Source organism: Mobula birostris, chromosome 23 (assembly GCF_030028105.1).
Source record: "Mobula birostris isolate sMobBir1 chromosome 23, sMobBir1.hap1, whole genome shotgun sequence".
Taxonomy (NCBI): Eukaryota; Metazoa; Chordata; class Chondrichthyes; order Myliobatiformes; family Myliobatidae; genus Mobula; species Mobula birostris.
Window position 1 is genome coordinate 25845467 of NC_092392.1, and position 26957 is coordinate 25872423.

Below are 26957 nucleotides of genomic sequence, written 5' to 3' on the forward strand. Positions count from 1 at the left end.
TTTGCAACATAATGAGTTTAGATAAGTACATGGACGAGAGGGGTATGGAGGGATATGGTCCAGGTGTGGGTCGATTGGACTAGGCAGAATAACAGTTTGCTACAGACCTGATGGGCTGAGGGTTCTGTTTCTGTGCTGTTGTCCTGGATGATTCTGTAGCTGAATTGTAACTATCTAGGTTAATACTGTATTTGGATCTGGGTAGGCTTAATAGTTTGAATGAGCCCATTCTGTGTTGTAATAAGTATCTGATATGTAATGAAGAAAATATTTTCATGAATAAAGCAAAAGCACTGACATTAAAAGTTTGTCTCAATGCCATGAACCGGTTGCAATATCTGCCCAGAAGAGAGGAAGAGGGCCTTTACTTGGCCTTGCGGGGTAATTTTTTAAGTTTTTTAAAATTGTATTCATGTAGGAGGGAATGGCTGGTCCACAGATTACTTCCAGAAGAGCAAATGAAGCTCATTGCCCGGACCTGAAACATAATTCTTTGGACGTGAGTTTCATATTTGCCTCAACTCCATGCACAAGTGTGTCCATCCAAGAGAGAAGAGGCGCAGCTCTACCTTGGCACAGCAGATAACTTTTCTTGGGGGGAGTGTATTTTCAAACGTGCTTCAGTGGTAGCTGTGACTATTGTATAGATAGATGATCAGGCAAGGAAGCAGAATTAAACTCCAGAGCAATACATCAGTCATTACAATGGAGAATTGAGGTTGTTATATCCCTGAATGCTGCAAACATATAAGCACCCTCATAGCCCACATCCCCCTACCACCACCAATTTTTTATCACCTTTACTTAAACTTGCCATTCCTATTTAATTATATTTAGAAAAGCAAAAACAAGTCTTAACATTGTTCACCCCACTTTAACATTTCTTACAGTCTATGTACCTAATTATTGAGTGCCTTATCATAGTGCTTACCCAACAACGTTCTGCCCTTCATTGTCTGTACTGGTTTTTATCTTGTTTGTTTTAATTAATTCAACTGATTTCAACCCCTCTCCCCCCCACACACACAAATAATAGACCTGAAAAACACTTTTGGTATCTGTATTTCTAACATTCAAAACAAGATTTAATTACTGATTTGTCTCTGGTTAAATGGAACTGTGCCTCATTTGACCATTGTTAAAATAATAGATTTTAAACTCACTGATCAATTAATGGGTGGAAAATTGTGTTATAATTCCAACTATTCAAGAATACAAAACTGAGTTTGCATAATAAATATCTTTATCAAACACAGTTTCTGCTTTTGAAATTGAATATTTGTAACGGAGTCTAACAAGGATGGGATTGATTAGATTGCCCACTGGATAGTGATATTGACCACCTTTTCTGCTATTACAATGCTATTATTTAGATGGCATCACAATTCTTTTCTCCTTTATCACATAACACTAGGGAGTACTAAATATGATCTTAGTAATTACACCAGGAATACTTTGATGAACTAGTTTCAACGTTTGTTTCAAGGTTGCAAAATCCATCAAGTGCCATCAATGAGTATATCACATACAAAATGCGGAGCAACTCAACAGGTTAGGCAGCAACTCTGAAACGGTTGATGTTTGGGATTGAGATGTTTTATCAAAAGTTTATGGAATTCCAAGAGATTTTGCTCAATAATTTTGAAAAAGTTGGATAAGTAATATATTTCATAACCAACATCTGAACTTTAATTGATGTTATTGCTTCCTACATAACTAAATAATAATCTGTTTTAATTCTGAGGATTTTCATCCACCAATCTTCATGTAATCATAATTGTATATAACATATATCCCAGGCTTTGTCATTTGGTCAGTTTCCAAACTTAATACTACATTATTAAATATTACTTACACAAAAACTTATAGGAGTGCATTCTGTGAAGTATTTACACGAATAATTATGCTAAAATTCACCACATTATTCTGAAGACACAATGTTGCTTGTTGTCATACTCAAATGAAGCTGTGTTTGGTGCCAGAAGAAAAAATTATGCCTGAATCAAGTCTCAACTGATACTCTTTTATGTTTCAATGTGTTCATTCTATGCCCCTCATTCATGGCTTCCTCAGCATTTAAGAAGTGATTTCCTTGCTCATATGCTCTCTGCCACCATTTTTAAAACCTGAGGTCCCCTTTCTCAACCTGCTTGCCATTTCAATGAGCTAGACACATGCACCTCAGCTATGTTGACTAACATTTTTTTCTCAGGAATATTGATTGTGAGTTTTGCTGTAGTAAGTTGAGAAGTTCTTAAGGGGTCTTTGTCTTCTGCATACTACCACCAGACATTCAAAGAGCTCTAGTCAGCCGCAAAATAAGGGAAATAGCAAACAGGAAAAAAAAAAAGAAAATGCAGATGCCCTCACTGCCAAGATATGCTTGAAATTGGGCCGGAGCTGCTTCATGATAAACACAGATAGCCAACACCGCTACTGTGCTGTGACAGGTGCAACTTGCAGACATTGACAGTGTTTAGGATGAGCATTGGAGCAACTAAGTGGCTTCGTTTCATGTGGCCTGTTAAATTGAAGCTTCACGTGCTCTCAGATGGATGTAAAATATTCCATGACACCATTTTAAGCAGAAAAGGACATTTAGAGGTGATTAAAAGGTATTCAAATAGGCACATCAGAAAGGGAATGGAGGGATATTAACCATGTGCAGGCGGTTGGGGTTAGTGTGTTTCTGTGCTGAACTGTTCTATGTTAAGAACATGTGAATCCTTCCTCCCTGATATTTTGATCAATGTTTATTACTTAGCATATTACCTGTAAACAAATTACCTGATCATTGTCACGTTGGAGTTTTGGTTTATGTAAATTGCCATGTTTCCAACTTGAAATGATCACACTTTGTCAACATCTCTGAGGAGTCCTGAAAAGGCATGAAATGCACTATAAATTCAGCTCCTGTTTTCTTTTTCACTTTGCAATTGTACCAAATAAATTATTCATATTCTCATTGGCTTATTTAAGAGTACTCAAGTGCAATTTAATTTACTTTTATAAGGGTTAATTTTTGATTATTTTTCTTTTACAAAATTTGATTGAGTGAACTACATAAACTTAATATATAGGATAAATCACAAACGAGAAAATCTGCAGATGGTGGAAATCCGAGCAACACATACAAAATGCTGGAGGAACTCAGCAGGTTGAGCAGCATCTGTGGAAAAAAGTACGGTCGACATTTCGGACTGAAACCCTTCGGCAGGACAAAAATCTCTGCTTGTCTCTTTCTGCCTTGGAGTGTTATTTTAAGAATTCCTCCTGCTGTTGATTACTTTAATCCTCCATTTATCCATTACTCTTGCTTAGAAATGTGATTTATTCACATTTTGGACTATTATTTGTTAAAAGGTATTTTAAAATAATCTTAGAGTTCAAAATTTAATATAACCAATTAAGTTGACTTTCACTCTGAAAGGGCTCTGTTTCTTTGAGTCTGGATTAGTTATGCATTTGACATATGTTATACTTTGAAGGAGTTTGTCTGGCACTGTCTAGGAGAATTGCATAACAAGTGTCACAAATAACTATTATTTGTACTTGGTCAGTCCACCAAGGATTTGGATGGGGATGGGAAAGCGTTAGAGGAAGTTACTTGTATCGTGTCCTGGTTTCATTTCACACGTGTTTTAACATATATGTAAACACCAATATTAGTGTTTTTCAGAATTTGGTTTGTGAGTTTTTATCATTATTATTACCTTTTATTAGAGTGGGATTACTAATCTAAGTCTCCTGGAGCTGGCTGGTAACAGCTATGCGATTTACATTACTCCCTTTGTGACCTTAAACTCGAATACCTAGAACACTCTTTGGAGTTATTTTGTAGAATAATTGTCATTGTACTGTAGAAAGCACATCAGTCTGCAGTCATCAAGGTCCCATATTGTGCAAGGTGATAGTAACCAGATAATCTGTTTTAAGCCCCATATCCCAGAAAGGATGTGTTGTCATTGGAGAGAATCCACAGGAGCTTCACAAGGATGATTTTGGGAATGAAGGGATTAACATATGAGGAGAACTTGGCAGCATTGGGCCTGTACTCACTGGAATTTAGAGGAATGCTTGGGGATTTCACTGAAACCTATCGAATGTTGAACGTACTAGATAGGGTGGATGTGGAAAGGATTTTTCCTATGGTGGGGGCATCCAAAACTAGAGGACACAGCCTCAAAATTAGAGGAGCGACCTTTTAGAACAGAGTTAAGGAGAAATTTTTTAGCCAGAGAGTAGTGAATCTGTGGAATGCTCTGCAGATTGCAGTTGAGGCCAAGTCCGTGGGTATATTCAAGGCAGAAGTTGTTCATTTCCTGATCGGTCAGGGCATCAAAGAATGTGCCAAAAAGGCATGTGTATGGGGTTGAGTGGGATCCGGAACAGCCACGATAGAATGGCTCAATGGGATGAATGGTCTAATTCTGCTTCTATGCCTTATGGTCTAAGTGTTGTTTGGTTTAGTCATCAGTATTGACTGGGACATGTCATTCCTCTTCTACCATCCCCATGGTCTCACCTGCAAACATATCTTCCTCAAGATTGTGCTGTTCCTTTAATAACCACCTGAGAGAGAAGGTGGGGTTTCAGTATCAAACAAAGACAGCACCACTGATGCCCACAAATTATAATACTGAAAAGGAATGCCAGTGCTTTATTTCATGTTCAAGTCTTTGGAGAGAAACTTTTATCCCAAAACCCTGTATATTTGAGAATTTAATCTGTGCTCTGTAAACTTATGATTTTATTTCTAAATGTTGTATTTTTAACATCATTGTGACAGATTTTGCTACAAGATCTAATTCTTTGTATTTTGTGTGCAACACATTTTATAAACAAATTCTGATTTATCAAGCCCTTTCTAGTTTTGATTTTCCTGATTTTGCTAGTTTTGTAGCTGCAGATAATGCTATCTGATCATCATGGTTGAAGAGGTTAGAAACCTTCTAACTATATTCCAGGATATATTTTGCTTGTTTGTTGCCATGGTCTCTATTCTTACCACTGTATATGCTGCAGATATTTTACACCAATCTTGCACGATTTATTGCAATAAACTGCAAGGTTACTTGGAAAGTACCAAAGTCCTGATGAAGAGCTTCAGCCCAAAAATGCCGACTCGTTCTTCCTTTCCATAAATGCTGCCTGGCCTGCTGAGTTCCTCCAGCATTTTATGTTACTTTGGAAAGTACCTCCTTGTCTGTGACACTTAATATCAAGAGTAACTATGCAACTTTGCCTCATACTTCTCCACCATGTTACACAATTTCCTGAATTAGCTTACTGTCCTGGTGAGAAGCTTGGAATTGCCGAATAAACATCATAGTGACACTGAAAGCAGCAGTTCAAGAAAATGGACTGCCACCATATGGCAAGTAGTGAAATGGAAACAAAAGATGTTTTGCCTACATGCCAAGAATGCAAATGTAGGTTTGATTCTTAATCTGTGCGTAGCTAAATAACTGATAAGATAGCTCAATTTATGTGATATATTTGGCATCAGCAGCTGTGTTGAAGGAAGATAAAAATATCAAAAATTCTCAGTGATTCTTGCTGGAAATAGTTGGTGTACATGGTAGATGTAAGAGATTCTGCAGATGCTGGAAATCCAGAGAAAGCCACACAAAAAGAGGATGAGGTCTCAGGGTACTTGGAAGCATGTGATAAAATAGGCCATAGTCAGCATGGTTTCCTCAAGTGAAAATCTTGCCTGACAAATCGTTTGGAATTCTTTGAAGAAATACCAAGCAGGATAGACAAAGGAGAATCGGTTGATGTTATGTACTTGGATTTTCAGAAGGCCTTTGACAGGGTGCCACATATGAGGCTGTTTAACCAGCTACGATCTTATGGTATTACAGGAAAGATTTTAGCTTGAATAAAGCAGTAGCTGATTGGCAGGTGGCAAAGTGTGGGAATAAAGGTAGCCTTTTCTGATCTTACGACTAGTGGTGCAGTGATATCAGCGCCGGACTCCGGAACAGAAGTTCCTGGGTTCAAATCCAGTCGGACCGTTCCCGATTACACTTTCCATCTGTGCTGGGTTGAGCATTGAGCTGGCAATCAGCCTCGTGAAATAAAGAAACATACTGTACTGCAAAATGTCTGTGTGAGGAGTGGCGCGCCACACAGTCTCTCGTTCCGCGCCTTGTAAGGCATGAAAATGTCCAACGCTGGCCTCTCAGGCCTGAGTCGACATCGTCATCATCATGATTTCATGCATTTTCTGGTTGGGTGCCAGTGACTAGCGGTGTTCCACAATGGTCTGTGTGGACCAATTCTTTTTATGTTATATGTCAACAATTTGGATGATGAAATTGATGGCTTTGTTGCAAAGTTTTTAGACGATGTGAAGATACATGAAAGGGTTGATAGTTTTGAGGAAGTAGACAGGCTACAGAAGGATTTAGGCAGATTAGAAGAATGGGCAAAGTGGCAGGTGGAATACAGTGACGGGAAGTGTATGGTCTTGCACTTTGGTAGAAAAAATGGAAGGGTAGACTGTTTTCTGATTGTAAAGAAAATACAAAAACTGAGAGACAAAAGAACGGGAGTCCTTGTGCAGGATTACCTAAAGGTTAATTTACAGGTTGAATCTGTGGTGATGAAGGCAAATGAAATGTTAGCATTAATTTCAAGAGGACAAGAATATAAAAGCAAGGATGTAATGTTGAGGCCTCACTTGGAGTATTGTGGGGTAGCATCATGCTGTTGGGATGCTTTTCAGCCAGAAGGATCTGGAAATCTGGTCAGGATTGATGAGAAGAAGAATGCTACTAAATACAGAGGGATCCTAGATTAAAATTTGCTAGCCTCTGCCAGAAAGCTTAAACTTGGGAGGAAGTTCATTTTACAGCAGAACAATGACCCAAACCACATTGCCAGAGCAACCATGAAGTGGCTTTAAAAAAAAGACAATTGATGTCTTTGAGTGGCCTAGTCAGAGTCCTGACCTTAACCCAATCGAAGATTGCTGTCCACAGCTGTTCCCCAACTAACCTTGCACGGCTTGAGCAATTTAGCAAGGGGAAATGGGCAAATCTTGCTCCATGATATTGTGTAATAGCTGTGAGGGGTGGTTCAACTCAGTACTGAGCAAAGGGGATGAATACTTTTGAACTGCTCTCATTTCAGTTTTTCCATTTTACTTTTTCATGCTTTGCAATTTTCCCTGTTTTTTGGCCTCCTACTGTGAAAAAAGAACACCTGATTCACAAATAAGAATTCTGAGTTAAACAGATCAAAATCCCTGGTTGTAATACTCATTTAAGTGAACAAAGGGCTAGAGGGTTGAGTACTTTTACAAGGCGCTGTACATCTTCAGTGACTAACTCATATCAACTTCCCATTTACTTAAAGCCCATATATAATTCACCACAACATAGCACTGCAAATTACCACATCCAAAGGGCTCTATGACTCAGACTTCCATCCTTCCTCTTTGTTTAAAGGAATTCAGTACTGTACTGTAATTGAAAAGGAAATCGATAATAAACTGGTGTTTTGTGAAAGTATAGACAATCTGATTAACAGAAATTGTAAACTTTATGCCTGAATGAAGGAATAGCACTAAAAATTCCTGTGATAATGATGCAATGCAAACACTATTAGAGACCAAAATGGAATTTAAGTCATTTAAAGATTGGTTTTATTTCTCTCATATACATCAGAACATTGAAACATACAGTGAAATGCGTTGTTTGTGTCAAATCAAATCAGTGAGGATTGTGCGGGGCAGCTTGCAAGCGTCGCCATGTGGACATAAAAGATTCACCAGGATGTTGTCTGAACTCGGGGCTTAAGTTACAAGGAAAGGTTGTGAAGATGAGGAATTTATTCCCTGAAACGTAGGAAATTGTGGGCTGACCTGAGAGAGGTATGAAGGGCATTATCAGGGTAAAAGCAGATAGTCTTTCCTAGGGAGGGAATCATAAAAACAAGTGGTTTTAAGATCAGAAGTGAGAGTTTAAAAAGGGGCAATAGAGGCAGCTTCTGCACATAAAGAGGGCTGTGTATTTGGAATGAGTGCCAGAAATAGTGGTTCGGGTGGTCACATCGACATTTAAAAGCCATCTACATGAGGAGAGCTTTAGAGGACCAAACGTGAACAGATGGGGATAGCTCACTGAGCAACACAGCACAGACATAAGACATAAGATACAGGAGAAGAATTAGGCCATTTGGCCCATCAAGTCTTCTCCACCATTTCATCATGGCTGATCCACTTGCCTCTCAAGCACATTCTTCTGCCTTATCCGCGCAACCTTTCACACCATGATTATCAAGAACCTATCAATCTTCACCTTAAACATATCCAATGACCTGGTTTCCACAGCCACCTGTGGCAATTAATTCCACAGATTCACCACCCTCTGGCTCAAGAAATTCCTCCTCATCTAAATGGATGTCCCTCTATTCTGAGGGTGTGCCCTCTAGTACTAGCATCCCCCACCACAGGAAACATTCTCCACACTCCCTTTATCTAGTCTTTTCAACATTTGATAGATTGCAATGGGATCCCCACGCATTCTTCTAATTTCCAGCGCATAAAGGCCCAGAGACATCAATCGCTGCTCGTATGTAACCCTTTCATTCCTGGAATAATTTTTGTGAAACTTCTCTGAATCCTCTCCAATGTCACACATTCTTTCTTAAAAGGGGCCCAAAACTGCACACAGTAATCCAAGTGAGGCCTCCTCACTTGTGCCTTATAAATCCTCAGCATTACATCCTAGCATTTATATTCTAGTCCTCTTAAATGAAAGCTAACATTACATTTGCCTACCTCACCCCTGAGTCAACCTGTAAATTAACATTTAGGGAATCCTGCACAAGGGCTCTCAAGTCCCTTTGCATCTTGGATTTTTTCAAATTTTTTCCCCGTTTAGAAAATTATCGATGCTTTTATTCCTTCTACCAAAGTGCATGACCATACACTTCCTGACATTATTTCATCAGCTACTCTTTGCCCATTCTCCTAATCTATCTATGTCTTTCTGCAGCCTCTTCCTCAACACTACCTGCCCTCCATCTATCTTCCTATTGTCCGCAAACTTGACAACAAAGCCATCAATTCCATCTTCCAAATTATTGACATGCAACGTAAAAAAAAAAGAAGCAGTCCCAACACTGACCCCTGTGGAGCACCAATCAACCAATGCTCTATCCATGCTAGTATCTTTCCTGTAATACCATGGGCACTTATCGTATTAAGCAGCCTCATGTGCGGTACCTTGTCAAAGGCCTTCTGAAAATCCAAGAACACAACATTCACTGTTTCTCCTTTGTTTATCCAGCTTGTTATTTCCTCAAAGGATTCCAACAGATTTGTCAGACAAGATTTGCACTTTAAGGAAACCATGCTGACTTTGTCCTATTTTATCAAGTACTTCCAAGTACCACAAAACCTTCATCTTTCACCAATCAACTACAATAGCTTCCCAAACACTGAGATCAGGCTAGCTGAACTATAATTTCCTTTCTTCTGCCTTGCCCCTTCTTGAAGAGTGGAATGACATTTGCAATTTTCCAATCCTCCAGAGCCATGCCAGAATCTATTGATTCTTGAAAGATCATTACTAATGCCTCTACAATCTCTTCAGCTACCTCTTTCAGAACCCTGGGGTGTATACAGTCCATCTGCTCCAGGTGACTTATCTACCTTCAGACCATTCAGTTTGCCAAGCACCTTCTCCCTAGTAAAAGCAACTACACTCATTTCTGCCTCCTGTCACTCAAATTTCTGGTGCACTGCTAGTGTTTTTCAAGGTGAAGAATAATGCAAAATACTTATTAAGTTTGTCTGCCATTTCTTTGTCCACCTATTACTACCTATGCAGAGTCATTTTCCAACAGTCTAATATCCACTCTCACTCTCTTTATATATCTGAAAAATCTTCTGGTATCCTCTTTGATGTTTTGGCTAGCTTACCTTCAAATTTCATCTTTTTCCTCCTTATGGCTGTTTTAAAAGCTAGCTAATCTTTTAAAATTTTATGTTGGCTTTGATTTCCCTTGTCAGCCACGATTGTCTTATCTCCCTTTAGAATACCTTTTTCTTTGGAATGTATCTATCCTGCACTTTCCAAATTGCTCCCAGAAACTCCAGCTATTGCTGCTTTGCCATCATCCCTGCTAGTGTCCCCTTTGGTCAGCTCCTCTTTCATGCCTCAGTAATTCCCTTTACTCCACTCTAATACTGATACATCTAACTTTAGCTTCTCTGTCTCAAATTGCAGGGTGAATTTTAATCATGTTATGATCACTGTCTCCTAAGGGTTCCTTTACCTTGAGCTCTACTCAAATCCAGTTCATTACACAACACTTGTGTTGAAATCCCCATGGCTATCGCAACACTGCCCAATTGCATGCATTTGCTATCTCTCATTGTAATTTGCAGCCCATGTCCATATTGTTCGGAGGCCTGTACAAAACTTCCATCAGAGTCTTTTTACCCTTGCAGTTTCTTAACTCTACCCACAAGGATTCTATGTCACCTCTTTCTAAGGATTTGATTTCATTTTTTACCAACAGAGTTATACCACCCCCTCTGCCTACCTGCCTGTCCTTTCAATACAATGTGTATCCTTGGTTGTTAAGCTCCCAACTATAAGCTTCTTTCAGCCACAAATCAGTGATGCCCACAACATCATACCTGCCCATCTCTAACTGCCTAAAGATCACCTACCTTATTCCATATACCGAATGCATTGAAATATTACGTCTTCAGTCCTGTATTTGTCACATTTTTTTATTCTGACCTCCTTTTACACTACAGCATTTCCCGCTGACTGCAATTTTTGCCCTATCATCTGCCTGTCCTTCCTGATAATCTCACTACGCACTGCCCTTGCTTGTAAACCAACAGCCATATCACTCTGGTTTCCATACCCCTGCCAAATTAGTATAAATCTTCCCCAACAGTTCCAGTAAACTTGCCCGCAAGGATATTGGTCCCCCTGGGGTTCAGGTGTAACCTGTCCCTTTTGTACAGGTTAATCCTTCCCCAGAAGAGATCCCAATTATCCAGAAAGCTGAAACTGTTCCCTCTGCACCTCTGCATGGCACAGGTAGCAATCCAGAGATTTCTACCCTGGAGGTCCTGCTTTTCAGCTTTCTACCTCACTCCTTAAATTCTCTCTACATAACCTACTTTCTTTTCCTACCTGTGTCTTTGGTGCCAATATGCACCCAAGACTTCTGGCTGCTCACCGTTTGTCTTTAGAATATAGTGGACCCGATCTGAGATATCCCTAATTCTGGCACCTGGGAGGCAACATCCCATTTGGGTGTCTCTATCATGTACACAGAATCTTGTGTCTACCCCTTTAACTATGGAATCCCCTAACACTAATGCATTCCTTTTCTCCCCACTTTCCTTCTGAGCCACAGCACCAGACTCAATGCTAGAGACCCAATCACCACAGCTCCCCCTAGTAGGTCATCACCTCAACAGTATCCAAAACGGTATACATAATTGAGGGAACAGCCACAGCAATACTATGTACTGGCTGCCCATTTCCTTTCTTTCTCCTAGGTGCCATGGTAGCTTAGTGGTTAATGTGACCCTATTACAGCTCGGGGCATCGGAGTTCAATCCTGGCGTCCTCTGGAGGGTGTTTGTATGTCCTTCCCATGCTCCAGTTTCCTCCCACACTTAAAGACATACTGTTTAGTAGAGTCATAGAGAAGTACAGCAAAGAAATAGGCCCTTCAGCCCATTTAGTCCATGCAAAAGTGATATAAACTGCCTACTCCCAACCGTATGCATCTGGACCATAGCCCTCCATATTTCTACTATCCACGTATCTACTAATCTTCTCTTAAACATTGAAATCCTGCTCACATGGACCACTTGTTCTGACAACTCATTCTACACTCTCACGACCCTCTGAGTGAAGAAGTTTCACCTCATATTCCTCTTAAACTTTTCACCTTTCACCCTTAAACTATGACCTCTGGTTGTAATCCCACCCAACCTCAGTAGAAAACGCCTGCTTGCATTTACCCTGTCTATACCCCTCAATCATCTACATTCTAAAGAATAAAGTCCTAACCTATTCAATCTTTCCTAATAATTCAGGTCCTCCAGACCTGGCAACATCCTTGTAAATTTTCTCTGCACTCTTTCAACCTTGTTTACATCTTTCCTGTACATAGGTGACTGAAACTGCACACAGTACTCTAAATTAGGCCTCATCAACTTCACATACAACTTCAACATAACATTTTATCTTCTATACTCAATACAGAATGCATTTAAGATCTCCCCCATCTGTTTTGGCTCCACACCTGGATTACCATTTTGGTCTTCCAGAGGACCAATTTTATCCCTAGTAATCTTTTTGCTCTTAACATACCTGTAGAATCTCTTAGGATTCTCCTTCACCTTGACTGCTAGAGCAACTTCATGCCTTCTGTTATGCCATCCTGATTTCTTTAAGTGTTCTCTTGCATTTCTTGTACTCCAGAGGAATTTCATTTCCTCCTGCTTGCCTATACCTGCTATATACATCCTTTTTTTTCTTAACCACAGCCTCAATATTTCTTGAAAACCAAGTTCCCTACACTTGTTATCTTTACCTTTTAAAATTTGCCAGCAAGCAGCCTGTCCCATCCACACTTGCCAGATCATTACTGATACAATCAAAATTTGCCTTTCTCCAGTTTAGAATCTCAATTTGCATATTTACTTTGAAACTAATGACTTTGTGGTTACTGAATGCAAAGTGTTCCCCTACACAAACTTCTGCCTCCTGCCCTGTCTCATTCCCTAGTAGGTTAATTGGTCATTGTAAATTGTCTCATGATTGGGTTCAAGTTAAATCGGGGCTCGCTGGGCAGCATGGTATGTATCTTTGCTTTGTATCTCTAAATAAAATAAAATAAATGACTTTCAAAAGGAAGACTTGCCCAGAAGTGAAGATTTCAGCTTTATGCTACAGGTACACGACAAAGAATGGATGGAGGAATAACAAATAGAATTGTGGACAAAAACTGAATGGGACAGAGCCTTGATGAAAAAAGAAGCAGGCATTAAGAGTCATACAGCACAGAAAAAAAACATTCAGCCCAGTTGATCCATGACAATTTGTAATAATCCAGTCTTCCAGCACTTAGCCCATAGCTTCATTACCTTTGTAACTCAAGTGCACATCTGGGTACCTTTTAAATGTTGTTCACTTTTATTGCGTACACTCCCTGGGTGAAAGAGGTCCCTGTCAAGTTCACAAACACGAGGAAATCTGCAGATGCTGGAAATTCAAGCAACACACACAAAATGCTGGTGGAACCTAGCAGGAGGCCAGGCAGTATCCATAGGAAGAAGCACAGTCGCGAAGGGTCTCAGCCCGAAACGTCGACTGTGCTTCTTCCTATGGATGCTGTCTGGCCTGCTGCATTCCACCAGCATTTTGTGTGTGTTCCCTGTCAAATTCCCTCTTTATCTCTCCCCCCTTAACTATGTCTATGTCTTCCTGTTTATCTACCTCTGCCAAGAGGAAAACTTTCCTGTAGTTTACCCTATCAATACTCTTAATTTTAGGTTCCTTTGTTACGTCTCCTGTTAGCCTCCTCTGCTCTGCTCCAAAGAAAACAGCGCTAACCTTTCCAGTCTCCACTCAAAAGTAAAATGCTCCATTCTAGGCAACATTCCAGTGAATCTCCTCTGCATCTTCTCCAGTGCATGATATCATTCTTATATTGTGGTAAACAGAATTGCTGTAGTGCACCAACTAAGATCTGATTAATGTTTTATAAAGTTGGAGCAGGACCTCTCTGATCTTGTTTTCACTGCAAGACTAATGAAGGCCAGTGTTTGTATGCCACGTTAACCACATAATTTACCTGCAAACACATTATCTATCTGCATCATTGGTCTTAAAATCATTTAGGCGGCACTAAATGGTTCTGTGCAAAAACAGCTGATGAGTTGCAACACTGGTATGACCATTATTCTTGGATTTATGAAAAGATGTTTTTTACAGTGGGGATGATCTAGCCTTTTCAAACTTGTCTGAAGAAGTAATTGATGGATTGGCTGCCTGAAGGTGAGCATACCTTCGTGCTGACAGAACATCTTCTGTCTCTAAGATAAAGGTCTCTTGGGAAAATCTTGACCTGCCTTTAATTATTAGATTCTTCTAAGAGGGTGTACATTTTCAATCAACTGGAAGGTGTCTGTTTTTTTTAAATCCATTCCTTGGGCAGATTCAGACACTGGTAAAGATGCACAAAATGCTGGTATTTATGGCTGTCAGTTTACTGCCACAGGAGTAACATTGACTAAAGATGGCATTAGTTTGCCTTCTCATTGAGAAGTACATAGAAAACTGCCTGTCATGTTTGCATTATCATATTTATTTCTATGTAATTATTATAATAACTTTTGCACTGTTTTCCATTATTTTCCTAATGCCTCTGGTAGAGAATGTATTTTAAACTCAAGTTTTTTTCCCCCTGCTATAATTAAAGATCTCAGAAGAGGATAAGAGTGGTTTATACATCAGACTTTAGGGTACCTAAGGCTTCCATTGAGTTTCATTTTTTGACAACTAGTAACTGAATCAGTATACAAGCAAGCAACATCAGTGCTTCCAAAAGAAAGTTGATTAAATCCCTCAAGATATGTACTCAGTGTATTATTACATTTACATAATGGGCTATTATAAAGATAAATAGTATGGAAACAGGCTATTCAGCCCAACATCCATGTTGATTAAGATGTCCGATTGAATTATAGACAATAGACAATAGGTGCAAGAGTAGACCATTCGGCCCTTCAAGCCAGCACCATCATTCACTGTGATCATGGCTGATCATCCACAATCAGTATCCAGTTCCTGCCTTATCCCCTTAACCTTTGATTCTGCTATCTTTAAGAGCTGTATCCATCTCTTCCTTGAAAGCATCCAGAGACTTGGCCTCCACAGCCTTCTGAGGCAGAGCATTCCATATATCCACCACTCTCTGGGTGAAAAGGTTTTTCCTCAACTCCGTTCTAAATGGCCTACCCCTAATTCTTAAACTGTGGCCTCTGGTTCTGGACTCACCCATCAGCGGGAACATGCTTCCTGCCTCCAGCGTGTCCAATCCCTTAATAATCTTATATGTTTCAATAAGATCCCCTCTCAGCCTTCTAAATTCCAGAGTATACAAGCCCAGTCGCTCCAATCTTTCGACATATGACAGTCCCGCCATCCTGGAAATTAACCTTGTGAACCTACGCTGAATTAATCCCATTGGTTGTCAGGGTCTCTGTTCCTGTGTACTACCCTGTTGAGACACAACAGAGGGCTTGTCAGAGGAGAGGCTATGTGCTGACAAGGAGAGAACTACTTGTTTGGCCATTCTTTAGGAAGTATTGTAGTTGCTTATATCCTGGGAATTTTCAAAAGAAGATGACCAGTTACAGAGGCCATTGACTGGCATCCTGGAAAATGTGACAATTTTCCCTCTAAAGCCAAGCAAAATATGCCCTTTTTCATTTTTATTATAAATGTGCAAATTATGTACAGTAATTTCAACAAGATTAAAATGTTAACTCATATTTTAGAATAGTTGCCATTCCATATTATAACCTGATTCCTTGCTGTCAAAATTCTACAGTTTATGGAACATGAAAACTTAACAACTCTGGGTGGTGTGGTTGTAAATAAAATCGTAAAGCCTCAAAGGAGCGAAAAATCTCGCCATGTGCAGTAGATGTAAGTAAATTTTCAGCTTGTCAGTGTTGGCCCTTATATTAATGCAAGGATTTTTGAACCAATTAGTGTATATACAACTTCACAGCCTAAGGTAAAATCCCAAATTCTGGTCCTACCACCTTCTGTTTACAATTGGAGTTAAGGGGCAACCCTCAATTGAAGTGCCTTGCCTCTTGCATTAATGTCTTACTGGATTTATTCTAATGTTCATTCAACTCCTAAAAGAAAGAAAATGTGAAACATATAATTTAGCTCCATATTGAAGATTTGGCTACAAGCAAATTATCATCAATTAGCAATTGTCCTGTGATGGACAGAAATATAATAATTTGTGATGCTGCCATTTCTGGTAGCCAAATACAAGAACTGTGTGTTTCTTAAAAGCTCTAACAATTTCTTATTCTTTTATGACAGCTAGGGAATATGTTCCCTACTTGACACATTTTTAAAAACTTGTTTGAGCTACATTACATTTATTCTGGTTATATCTTCTCCAGGTGGCATTTTAAAGCACATTTATCTCGACAGCTTTGTCAGAATAAAAGGACACTCCAAAACTCATTTTGATTGTACATTATATTAGCTGAATATTAACAACATTACAGCGCTGAGCCAAATCAGCCTTACTCCAATCTCCACACACACCTCTTCAGATGTGACTAATTGATAATAACTGGTTGTGGATGTCTTGGATAATTTTATCTTTACTATGGGAATGTGGAGTTCATTTGTAGCATTTATGAGATGATCCAGGGTGACAATGACCAGACATCAAACTTGTATTCTTCCTGATATTTACTGTAGTAACCATGTAGTAACTGTAATAGCTATTATCCTATGCAAAAATGTTTGTGACAATCTGCCATTAGCCATTAGCCATACAAAAATGCTGCATATGCAACGTTTGCAAATACTGTCGTATGATCATTGAGTATAGTTTTCTCCTTGCTGCAGTTGTGTTTTTGTGTTGCAAACAAATGCTCCCTCAAACATTGTCAAAGATCCTTGCAATGAAATATTTTCATTTATATTTTGCACACATGCCTCTTTGGAAACAAATGCAGATTCTAGGTAGCTTTCTTTTCCACTGGACATTTTCCATCATTAATGTAACCCATTTTGAACGATATTTTACAGTAACACAGCAATTTTTCCTGGATTTCAAATATTCTGGACAAGAAACATATTGAACAGTTATTGAGCTCACTATGTGATTGGAAAGAAATTGGCCTGTCCCCTAAAACCCTCACTGATTTTTATAGATGCACCGTAGAAAGCATTCTTCTAGGGTGCATCACAACCTGGTATGGAAGTTGTCCTGTCCAAGACTGAAAGAAGCTGCAGAAGATCGTGAACACGGCGCAGCACATCACACTAACCAATCTTCCATCCGTGGACTCACTTCACACCGCACGCTGTCAGAGCAGTGCTGCCAGGATAATCAAGGACAAGACTCACCCAGCCAACACACTTTTCGTCCCTCTTCCCTCCAGGAGAAGGTTCAGCAGCTTGAAGACTCGTATGGCCAGATTTGGGAACAGCTTCTTTCCAACTGTGATAAGACTGCTGAACGGATCCTGACCCAGATCTGGGCCGTACCCTCCAAATATCCGGACCTGCCTCTCGGTTTTTTCGCACTACCTTACTTCCCATTTTTCTATTTTCTATTTATGATTTATAATTTAAATGTTTAATATTTACTAATTTTAACTATTTTTAATATTTAATATTTGTAATCCAGGGAGTGTGAAGCGCAGAATCACATATCGCTGTGATGATTGTACATTCTAGTACCAATTGTTTGGTGACAATAAAGTATAGTGTTCTGTCAGTCTTACTAAAATATGATGTTCTTTTATTGACAGTACAGACTTTTCTCAGCTCTCCTAAAGTGTGCTGAAGACACCAGCACAAGTTGATATCAGTCCCACAAACCTTCAAAGATTTCTAGTTTTTTGAACTGTAAATTTATATGAATACTTGCTATCTAGGTTCACATATTCCTCACCACATTCTACAGAGGATGTATCGGGAGCATTCTGAGCAGCTGCATCACAGCCTGGTATGGGAATTGCACCGTCTCAGATCGCAAGCAGATAGTGAGGTCAGCTGAGAAGATCATTGGGGTCTCTCTTCCCGCTATTATAGGCATTTACACCACACGCTGCACCTGAAAAGCTAACAGTATTGTGAAGGACTCCACGCACCCCTCACACAAACTCTTCTCCCTCCTGCCATCTGGCAGAAGGTACCAAAGCATTCGGGCTCTCACGACCAGACTGTGCAACAGTTTCTTCCCCCAAGCCATCAAACTCCTCAATACTCAGGGTCTAGACTGATTATCTACATCATTTATTATTATATTGTAATTTGTCCTCTACTGTGCCTATTGTCTTGTTTGTTAATTATCGTACTGCCCTGCACTGTTTTGTGCACTTTATGTAGTCCTGTGCAGGTCAGTAGTCTAGTGCAGTTTTTATGTTGTTTTACATAGTCTAGTGTAGCCTTGTGCTGTCTCACATAGTCTAGTGTAGTTTTGTGTTGTTTCATGTAACACCAAGGTCCTGGAGGAACGTTGTTTCATTTTTACTGTGTACTGTACCAGCAGCTTATGGTCAAAATGACAATAAACTTGACCTGACTTAAAAGAAGAACATCTAAATAAAGGGCTTCAGGGCAATTAATGGAGACTGCCCAGTGAATGTTGGGGGTAAGTGGGTATAAATTAAACTAATTTTAAGATGCAATTTGAGTTTCCTACTAAAATTAACTTAAATTTATCTCACATTTCTTATCTTCAAAGAGTTCAAATTTATGACGACCAGAAAGTGTTGAAGGATTGGGCTGAAAAATACCTCCACATTAACAACAAAAGTCCTGAAATGCTTCATGAATGCAATTGAATAAAATTATTTTTTTTGACCTGACAGGTCAAAGAGCTAAATAAGGTATACAAGTGAAGATCTCAGAATTTGGGACTGAAATTGCTGTACAGTTAGAGCAGAAGAAATTAGCATTGCTCACGCTTGCTCAAGATGTTAGAATTGATAGAGTACCAGAATCTGACAGTATTACAAAGAATTATTGAACAGGACCCTTTGTTTTAGAAATTGGAATGCTGTTGAGGTGTGTTGAGTGTTACAGAAAATAAACAGAATCAATCCAAATGCAACCCTCTTTTTGATTTTCTAAGCCTGTCTGCCTCAATCTTATTAAAGATATTATTTGATTTATTTTTCTTTTTCTTTCCTGTTTATTCTTTTAAATTTACACATGGTCTTTGCATTGGTCATTTTACAGTAATCTGATCAAACTATATGGTTGATGAAACTGTTGAAGAACATGGATTTAGGGTAAAACTTGAGGACTTGGATGTCAGAGAGAGAGAGAGAGCCATAATTTTTTTCAATCATCTTAAGTTTGAAGAGGCAGCATTGTTGATCATGGTAGTACTAAAGATGCAAATAAGGAATTCAGTAGTTAAAAGTAACCTTGTTTCACAAGTATGTGATTTTTATGACTGTTCAGGTCCAAATGCTCCTGTTCAGCTTTCATTTGAAGAATGTTAGAGGAACGCACTACTGAGTTTAGCCTGCAGGGACAGTGGACTACCTCTAAAGCAGCTCTTGTAGACAAAAAGGTGCTTTTAGCGAAAACTTTGCGATGTTATCCAGCACAGCCTAGTTAACACGAAATGTTGGAGAAACTCTGCAAGTCGGGCAGCATCTATGAAAAGGAATAAACAGGCGACGTTTTCAGACTACACTGCTTTTCAGGATTCGCTAATATTTATTAGCCGAGCTAGTATTTGTTCTAATAATAAATTATTTTGTCGCTAGTTCTGACTGTTAAATATTTAACTTTGAGAAAAGTTTTTTTGTGTGGGACAAGAGAAGCTAGAATCCAGACTGCCGCAACTGAATCCAACTACTTTTGAGTTTGATTTCAAACAGGAGATATTACCCAACTTTCCGAGCGCCACATCGGTAGGTGGAGTAAGGAAGGTGTGACGCCCTGCGGAGTGAACATGATTGATCATTTTAAGTGGGAGTATCTGCACTCCAGCCTAGCTCCTCCCGCTGTCTGGAGTTGTGCGCGAATTCGGCAGCAGTGTCAGTGCAAGGAGTCCAGCGAGGAGGTTGGAGTGTGTTTGTGCACTTCCAACATCAGTCTGTTTTAGAGGGCGTTGAGAATGGTTGCTTACGATGAGATTCCGAACTTTTTGCCCACTAAAAGGACTATCACTGTGGTAGATGTTCAATCACAGGTTTTCCACGCCAAAGAATTGGAGGTAAGAATTTTAGGAATTTTACGAAATATCATTGTTTGATTTGTTCGTCTTAATGTGGAGTGGAATTGATTAGGTACCAGAATGATCTGAAAGGTTTAGAAACTCACAAGACTTTTAAAATTTTGGACACGCAGAGTAAGTAGACTGAAACCGGGTTCCTGTTTGCACGCACTGTAACCAGATATTGTTACGAGGCTTAGTGTTTGAGCAGTTGCGCAAAAAGATCAGATGTACTTTACCAGTCCTCGAAAAGACCGTGGTCAACACCATAACCAAATAAAGGTGCAACTGGCGTGGTGTGTTGGTTCAAACTACAGTATAATTGGAACATTGTTATCTTGCCAGGTGTTGTAGATCTTAACTGCATTTTCAAAAGGCTTGTGCGCGGTTGTTGGTTGCCAGTGGAAAGTCAGAGATTCAATATCTGATATAACTTTGAGTTTAGAGTAATCCGTGCCCATCTGATTTCCATAAATAAGTGTTTAAAGACTTCTGTGCCACACAAAATATCCTGAAACAAATAGCCAACGATTTTGAAGCTAAAGCTTTTTATTTCAAAGGAACCAACACATTTGTTATGCCTTTTTATTTATTGCTTCATCCCTTTGGAGAATGCGATGTTAAAGGACTGTAACAATCTGGTGTGGGAGTTAATTTTAATTCAAGCTATTTACATAACCGAATTTAAATTGGCAAAATCATATTAAGGTTCATTGGTGGTTCAAAGTATGCCTTTTTACAGTTGATATCTAAATGTATAAAAATGTAATTTGTTTTCTTAGGCATTTGATAATAGTGACGGGGAAAGAATTTACTAGCGTTTAACCTTTATCGTTGTCTTTTTGATCATTGGAGTCTGTGAACTTGCCGAGTTTTGTTGAGAAACTGTTGGAAATGACGGAATCGTTCTTGGTCAGATTGATCATGCTAGAGTTGGTTCAAACGTCTCTTTAGTGTTTATATTGAAGCTATTGTTTCTTTCAGTGCTAACAGACAGTCGTGCTTTTATTTTTGAAGCAGTATTTTGTGCCCCTTCTGTTTTCCTGTTCTATTCTTCAGTTTGGTGGTACTCCAATTACCATAACACAAAAACTGAAGGTTTTTTTTTGTTCTCAGACATGTTTTAAAAATGTTGCTAGTTTTATTTATTTCTTTATATATTGTGCCGTACAAGAATCTTGCTGTAAAGTTTTTTTTAATCCATCCAGGATTTGATGGAAGTCCTTGTTCTTTAATGCGTTACTGGATTCTCATACGCGAAAATATTAGATTTTCAATAGACAGAGGGAAATGATACTAGAACTCTTATTATTTTCTTCCTTTCTTCAATTCCCATTTTGTTTTGCACCATTCTATTGCTGTAGAACCATAAATTCTATGTCAACCTGTCTCCAAAAGGACTGCTGTATCTTCTAGTCTTTTATCTGTAGCTCTGCAGTACACATGCAGGGACCTCTTCATATTCCTGCCTCTGCCAGCCTTTCAGGGATCTGAAGTGGTGTCTGATATTTTATGGATGGGAACAGAATCTTCCTCTCTCCTCTAATCTGGGCCTGACCCACCTTAGATAAGAGAACCAGATGCTTCCTAATTACTTTATTTTGTATCTTCTAAGTCTTTCTTGGGCCATTTCTGTTTCTTTATACCTACAAAGCTTGTTATGAATTCAGATGGTAGGTATCGAAAAAAATCTAGACTGTCTGTCTGCCTAGGTACCATATCCAATGTGGACTTTGGTGAACATGGTTTTGCATATAGATCTATCCTTCATAAAAGTTGCTGGTGAATGCAGCAGGCCAGGCAGCATCTCTAGGAAGAGGTACAGTCGACGTTTCAGGCCGAGACCCTTCGTCCTGACTTAGTCCTGACGAAGGGTCTCGGCCTGAAATGTCAACTGCATCTCTTCCTAGAGATGCTGCCTGGCCTGCTGCGTTCACCAGCAACTTTTATGTGTGTTGCTTGAATTTCCAGCATCTGCAGAATTCCTGTTGTTTAGATCTATCCTTCCTTTTTTGGATGACTTCCAAATCTAGACATTGTCTAGAAAACAAACATTGTCTGTTTACAAATTTACAAGTCTATTTAGAAAAGAAAAAAGAAGCATTGTACTTTAGGACATTGTCGGTTGTGGTTAAGCTGATGTTGCTTCATGATAAAAACATTTGAAAACAAACAATTTACAAGTCTATTTTATTGACTTGTAAAATTTGCTTTTCTAGGGGACAAAATTGCTCAGGATTTCTGGCTAATTTGCTAGACTTTCAAGGTATGAAGAGAGACAGAAAATCTGGATCTAATCACAATCCATAATGTAGTTATGTTTGCTTGCATATTCCATGTTGAATTTAGCAAGCTGCATTCACTGTAAATTCGTGTTTAGGAGCAAATCTAATAAAAGTGACGCTACTTTACTATGGGACTATCAAAAATTGATGGGATGATATAGAGCACTTGGGCAAATAAGTAGAAAAATATAATTTTTAAAAGATAAATGCCAAAAGAGGAATATATCATCTAAAATATAAAGGCATTAGAAATAGAAAATACTTTGCAAATAAAATTTGTCCCTGACTTGCTGAGTTCCTTCATCGGTTATGTGTTGCTGAAGATTTCCAGCATCTGCAGAATATCATGTGCTCATAGAGCTAGTGTGAATCTGGATGAAAATAAAACATTCTGATCTTAAAATTTAGTCAACATTAAAATGGGATTCCCTGGCCATCACACACAAGACCCTGGGTTAATTATAGGTTCAGGCAGTGTAGCACTTGCAAGCAGTACAGATTTTCAAGAAAGCCAACTCAACTGTTGTGAGTTACAAGTCTTTTATTTCTATATACCAAATTATGGCTGGTGCATAATCTAAAAAGCTCCCTTTATTACCAATGCAGGAAGATGTGAAACAACCAAAAGCCATGAAAGGCTTCAGTTTGTGATGACGATTAAACAAAATTAAAAAGAAATTAAGAAGCTCTCCATGCTGTTGGAGATATATTTAAAATATTCTGTTCAAGATCTTTTTAGATAGCATTTCATTGTGGGAGTGGGTTGGAAATTATTACTTGTATAATTAGGCTGAATATAGGTGTTGAGATAATCAGTGCAGCCATTTAAAGAAATTGGGAGTAACCTGTAAATTACCTATGAACTAAAGTTGCACCAAAAGAAAATTGCATCTTGATTGAGAAAATATCATTAATGTATTTCAAACTACTACTACTCTTCATGGATCATACTACTCTTCATTCCTTTAACCTCCTTTAAAACAAAGTACTGCTGTTTGCCTGTAATTGTAAATGATTAATGAATAACAACCTGGTTCAAGATTGGAAACAATTTACAGCAGTAGAAAGGCCAGTGATTGACTTTTGGACCCCCCCCCCCTAATTATGTGGACTATAAAACTCCAGTGTAACATGATTAGATAGGGAGGCAATAACTGCACAAACTTGCAAGTATAAACTAGGCAAAAGGGTGCAATGGCAGAGGAAATTTTATACCATGTTTAAGCAACTCAGCAAGAAAAGAAGTGAGCGATAAGCTGATAATAAAATAGCTCTGCTTTAAGTGGAAGTAGAATAACATGCTTCATAACCATGCAATGCTATCAGAATCAGGTTTATTATCACTGACATATGTTGTGAAATTTCGTGGCAGTTGTGCAAGTTATAAAAATAGCATGTAAGTGTGTCTGGAAACACAGTTATTATTATGAATTGATAATCCAGAAAAATAGTACGAAAGTTGAAAAGCTCGTTATGGCAGTTTGAGAATTTAGATGTGTCATAAGTGTGATAATCAAGTTTGAATGAAGCCAATTTCTTATGCAACCTTAAGGGGAGGAGACTTGTCTATTCAGCCTTTCCAATGTGTGATGCAGGTCATGCACAGATAAGGTGTAGGCAGTGGAATAATACAACTAGTAGAACTGTTACACCACAGCTCCAGCATCCTCAGTTAAATCTGAAGTTAGGCTCTAACTCCGAGAAATCTCACTTCCCAGACTGTGGAATGGGAGAGCATTGGTTCTGTGTCATGAAGTTCTTGATATACAGCTTCAGCAACAAATGATGTTTATTTTCCCAGATGGATTGAATTCAGAAGAAATGTTTTCGAAGTATTATCCAGAGCCATTAATTATTCTAGGAAACAGTGTGGAGAGATTTGGTATTCTTCCCACTATTCCCATGGACCTTGTCTAACCATCTTTGGCAATTAGCAAAGTAGTAATTCATGTGATGATTCCAATTCTTATTGAAAAACTAAAGATAATATATGGTGGAAATGATTTTTCTTGCTCCAGGATGCACATGTTAGAAATTCCCATAATTTAAATTCTAGGAGCTTCCTGTTCAGCCACTTTAGTTTCATTTATTTACATGTAATAGTTACTGCTGATATAATTTTGGAGGAATAAGCATCTCTAAAATGACTAATGCAAGGTTCGGCACTGTATTAGCTAAATAACTTGTTTAATAATTAGTGCAACAGAGTAATTTGCTCTTTCCTGAATGTGCCCATTCCAGCTGTGTTATTCCAGTTCTTTGTGTGTTTAAACCTTTCTATCCATGTAAATCACATGGAGGGCAAAAGGTATTTGATTTTTTTGTGGCATGCCTCCTAACCTGTTCTCCTGTAGATTAAGATAACAAACAAAACTCTTAATCTCTTCAGTAAATTATGATAATTTTTTTTGTCTTTACCAGATTATCTAGATGATTTTACCTGTTTTTGTAATCTATAATTGATAACAATACTTCAATTTCAAATTGAACTTTGAAATTCTGTTAGTAACAGTAGCAGTGACACGGAGGCAGTTGGAAATGCACCCATTTATTAGACGAGGAGAGGAGAGTGGCTTGTGTGTAGTGTAGCATTAGCACAGCACTTTACAGCACAAGCTGTAAGGTCGGAGTGAGTTCAATTTGCCCCTGCTGTCTCTAAGTAGATTGTACGTTCTCACTGACCGTATGAGTTTCCTCCGAGTTCCCCCACCCCAAGTTCCAAAGACGTACAGTTAGGGATAGTGAGTTGTGGGCATGTAATGTTGGTGCTGGAAGCATAGCAAAACTTGTGGACTGCTCAGCACAATCCTGGCTGAATTAATTTGATGCAAACAGTGCATTTCACCATATGTTTCGATGTACATGTGACAAATAAAGGTAATCTAATTTTTATCCACTTGCTGCGAGTGCAGTTTTGCTTGTTCTTGTCTTCCTAAGTAGTGGGGAAAGTTTTATCCCTTACAAAATTACACTTGTTGCAATTTCAGCATTGCACATACGTAATTATCTGCACATGTGCATTTGTTTAAAAAATTGGTCCATTACTTTAACTGCCATTTGTAAAACTAGAACATCACTATCAAAGAGATGCCTGATATCTGCATTTCACCATTGACAGTTGAGAATATCTTAATGGATGCTATGGTATATGTCAGTGAGTGCAAAGAATTCACAAATCATTAGAAACAAAGGAGCAGATTTGTCCTGATGCAGAGCCCTTCTTGGGTGGGTGGTGAGGGAACACTTGAAATTATCTGTCCTCCTATTGTGACTTATTCCTGTTACTTATCTTTAGTCAACAGTTTTTGAATTAAAATTGGTGCTAATTTGAATTTCAGTAGGTGGTGTTGCAAATTGGAATTAACATTTACAAAGGGAGATTGTCCACCATGAATGAAAAGAAAGCATTTCAAATTCATTTACGTAATGATTTCACTATTTTTTAATTTCCCTATATCAATTTAACATTCCCACCCCCACCCCATTGCCAGGATTAAACAATTATCAGTAAGTGTTGCTGCCAAACACTCTTGTAACACTTTGTAGTTTCCAGAATTAATATCTGTCTCCATTCAATAAAAAGGATGTTCTGAACACTAAACCCAGTAAATTGATGATGGTGCTGTGTGATGCTTTCTGTGCACACCATGTACACAAAATGTCATCATCTTTTTCCCCCAAGAACTTCACTGAGTACTGCATTCATCTTATTGGTCAAGTAAGCAACTTATGAATTTGAGCAATAACTTGAAAAGTAAATATAGTTATAACTTCATTACTCCTGACTTGTAATAAGGTTGAATTGAGGAGATTATTGTGAGTGCTACCTCACAAGATGATATTCATAACTGAACTCTTGGACAGCAGCAGGCAATCTGAATTAACAGTAAGCCACTGGCTGCAGGCTGCAAAGTTAGATGATAGAGAAGGTGGAAAGATTATCAAAAATCATAGAAGATAGAATGTCACAGTGAATAACAAGAGAAAAGAGAAATAAGATCATAGATTTGAAATATTCTTCTAACCTGTGCCACTTCCAAAAAACAAAATGACCTTAATCTATGCAGCTCATCAAAAAATGGATGTCCACAATTTGACAATGTGGCTGCTTAACATTTCCAATTTACCCACATGAATTTTTGAGGTGCAACTTCATTTTCTGGACTTCCAAAGTTGACATTGTAAATTTTACTTGTGGATCTCTTTGCAAGCTTAATACTTAGTCTGCTGTGTATTTCTCGATTACATATTCAGATAGAATCTTAGAGTGACCAATGTTTTAAAATAAAAAGTGATCACTTTTAAGGAACTACCCACATCCACATTGTGAATGTACCTCTTAGTGAATGTAGGAGTAAAGCACAATCTAAAGCCAGCAGAGATGAAGAAATCTCTTCCTAAAATTGTTTCGCTTGATCAATCTGTAAAGAACTGGGAAGTGTTACAAAGAATAAATGAAGCCATCATTTGTAAAAAGTGGAGTACAGATATTCCACTTGATTCATGAACAGTCTATTGTGATTCCTCCCTCTCCCCCACCCCCAGTATAACATTTCCTCAATTCACAAATCTATTTTGCTGTAAGGAACAGTACCAAAACCCTCCAAAATCAAAGGATAGTCAAAGGGCTTTATGAGATTTTACTTAATCATTTTGCAAAATACAACTCTT

At 38.6% G+C, this 26957-nt stretch overlaps 1 protein-coding gene across 3 annotated transcripts in view; it reads left to right on the top strand.

Annotated features, from left to right (window-relative positions):
- net1 (neuroepithelial cell transforming 1) overlaps positions 1-26957 on the top strand; it is a 130751-nt gene that overhangs the window by 90480 nt on the left and 13314 nt on the right. Inside the window, exon 1 of one of the 3 annotated variants that reach the window (XM_072241280.1) lies at positions 19799-20001. The exons of the other annotated variants lie outside the window; for them this stretch is intronic. Coding sequence (XP_072097381.1) covers positions 19903-20001 — 99 coding nt within the window. The 5' untranslated portion in view covers positions 19799-19902. Of the gene's footprint in view, positions 1-19798; positions 20002-26957 lie in introns of those variants that run through there. 3 annotated transcript variants of the gene reach the window in all.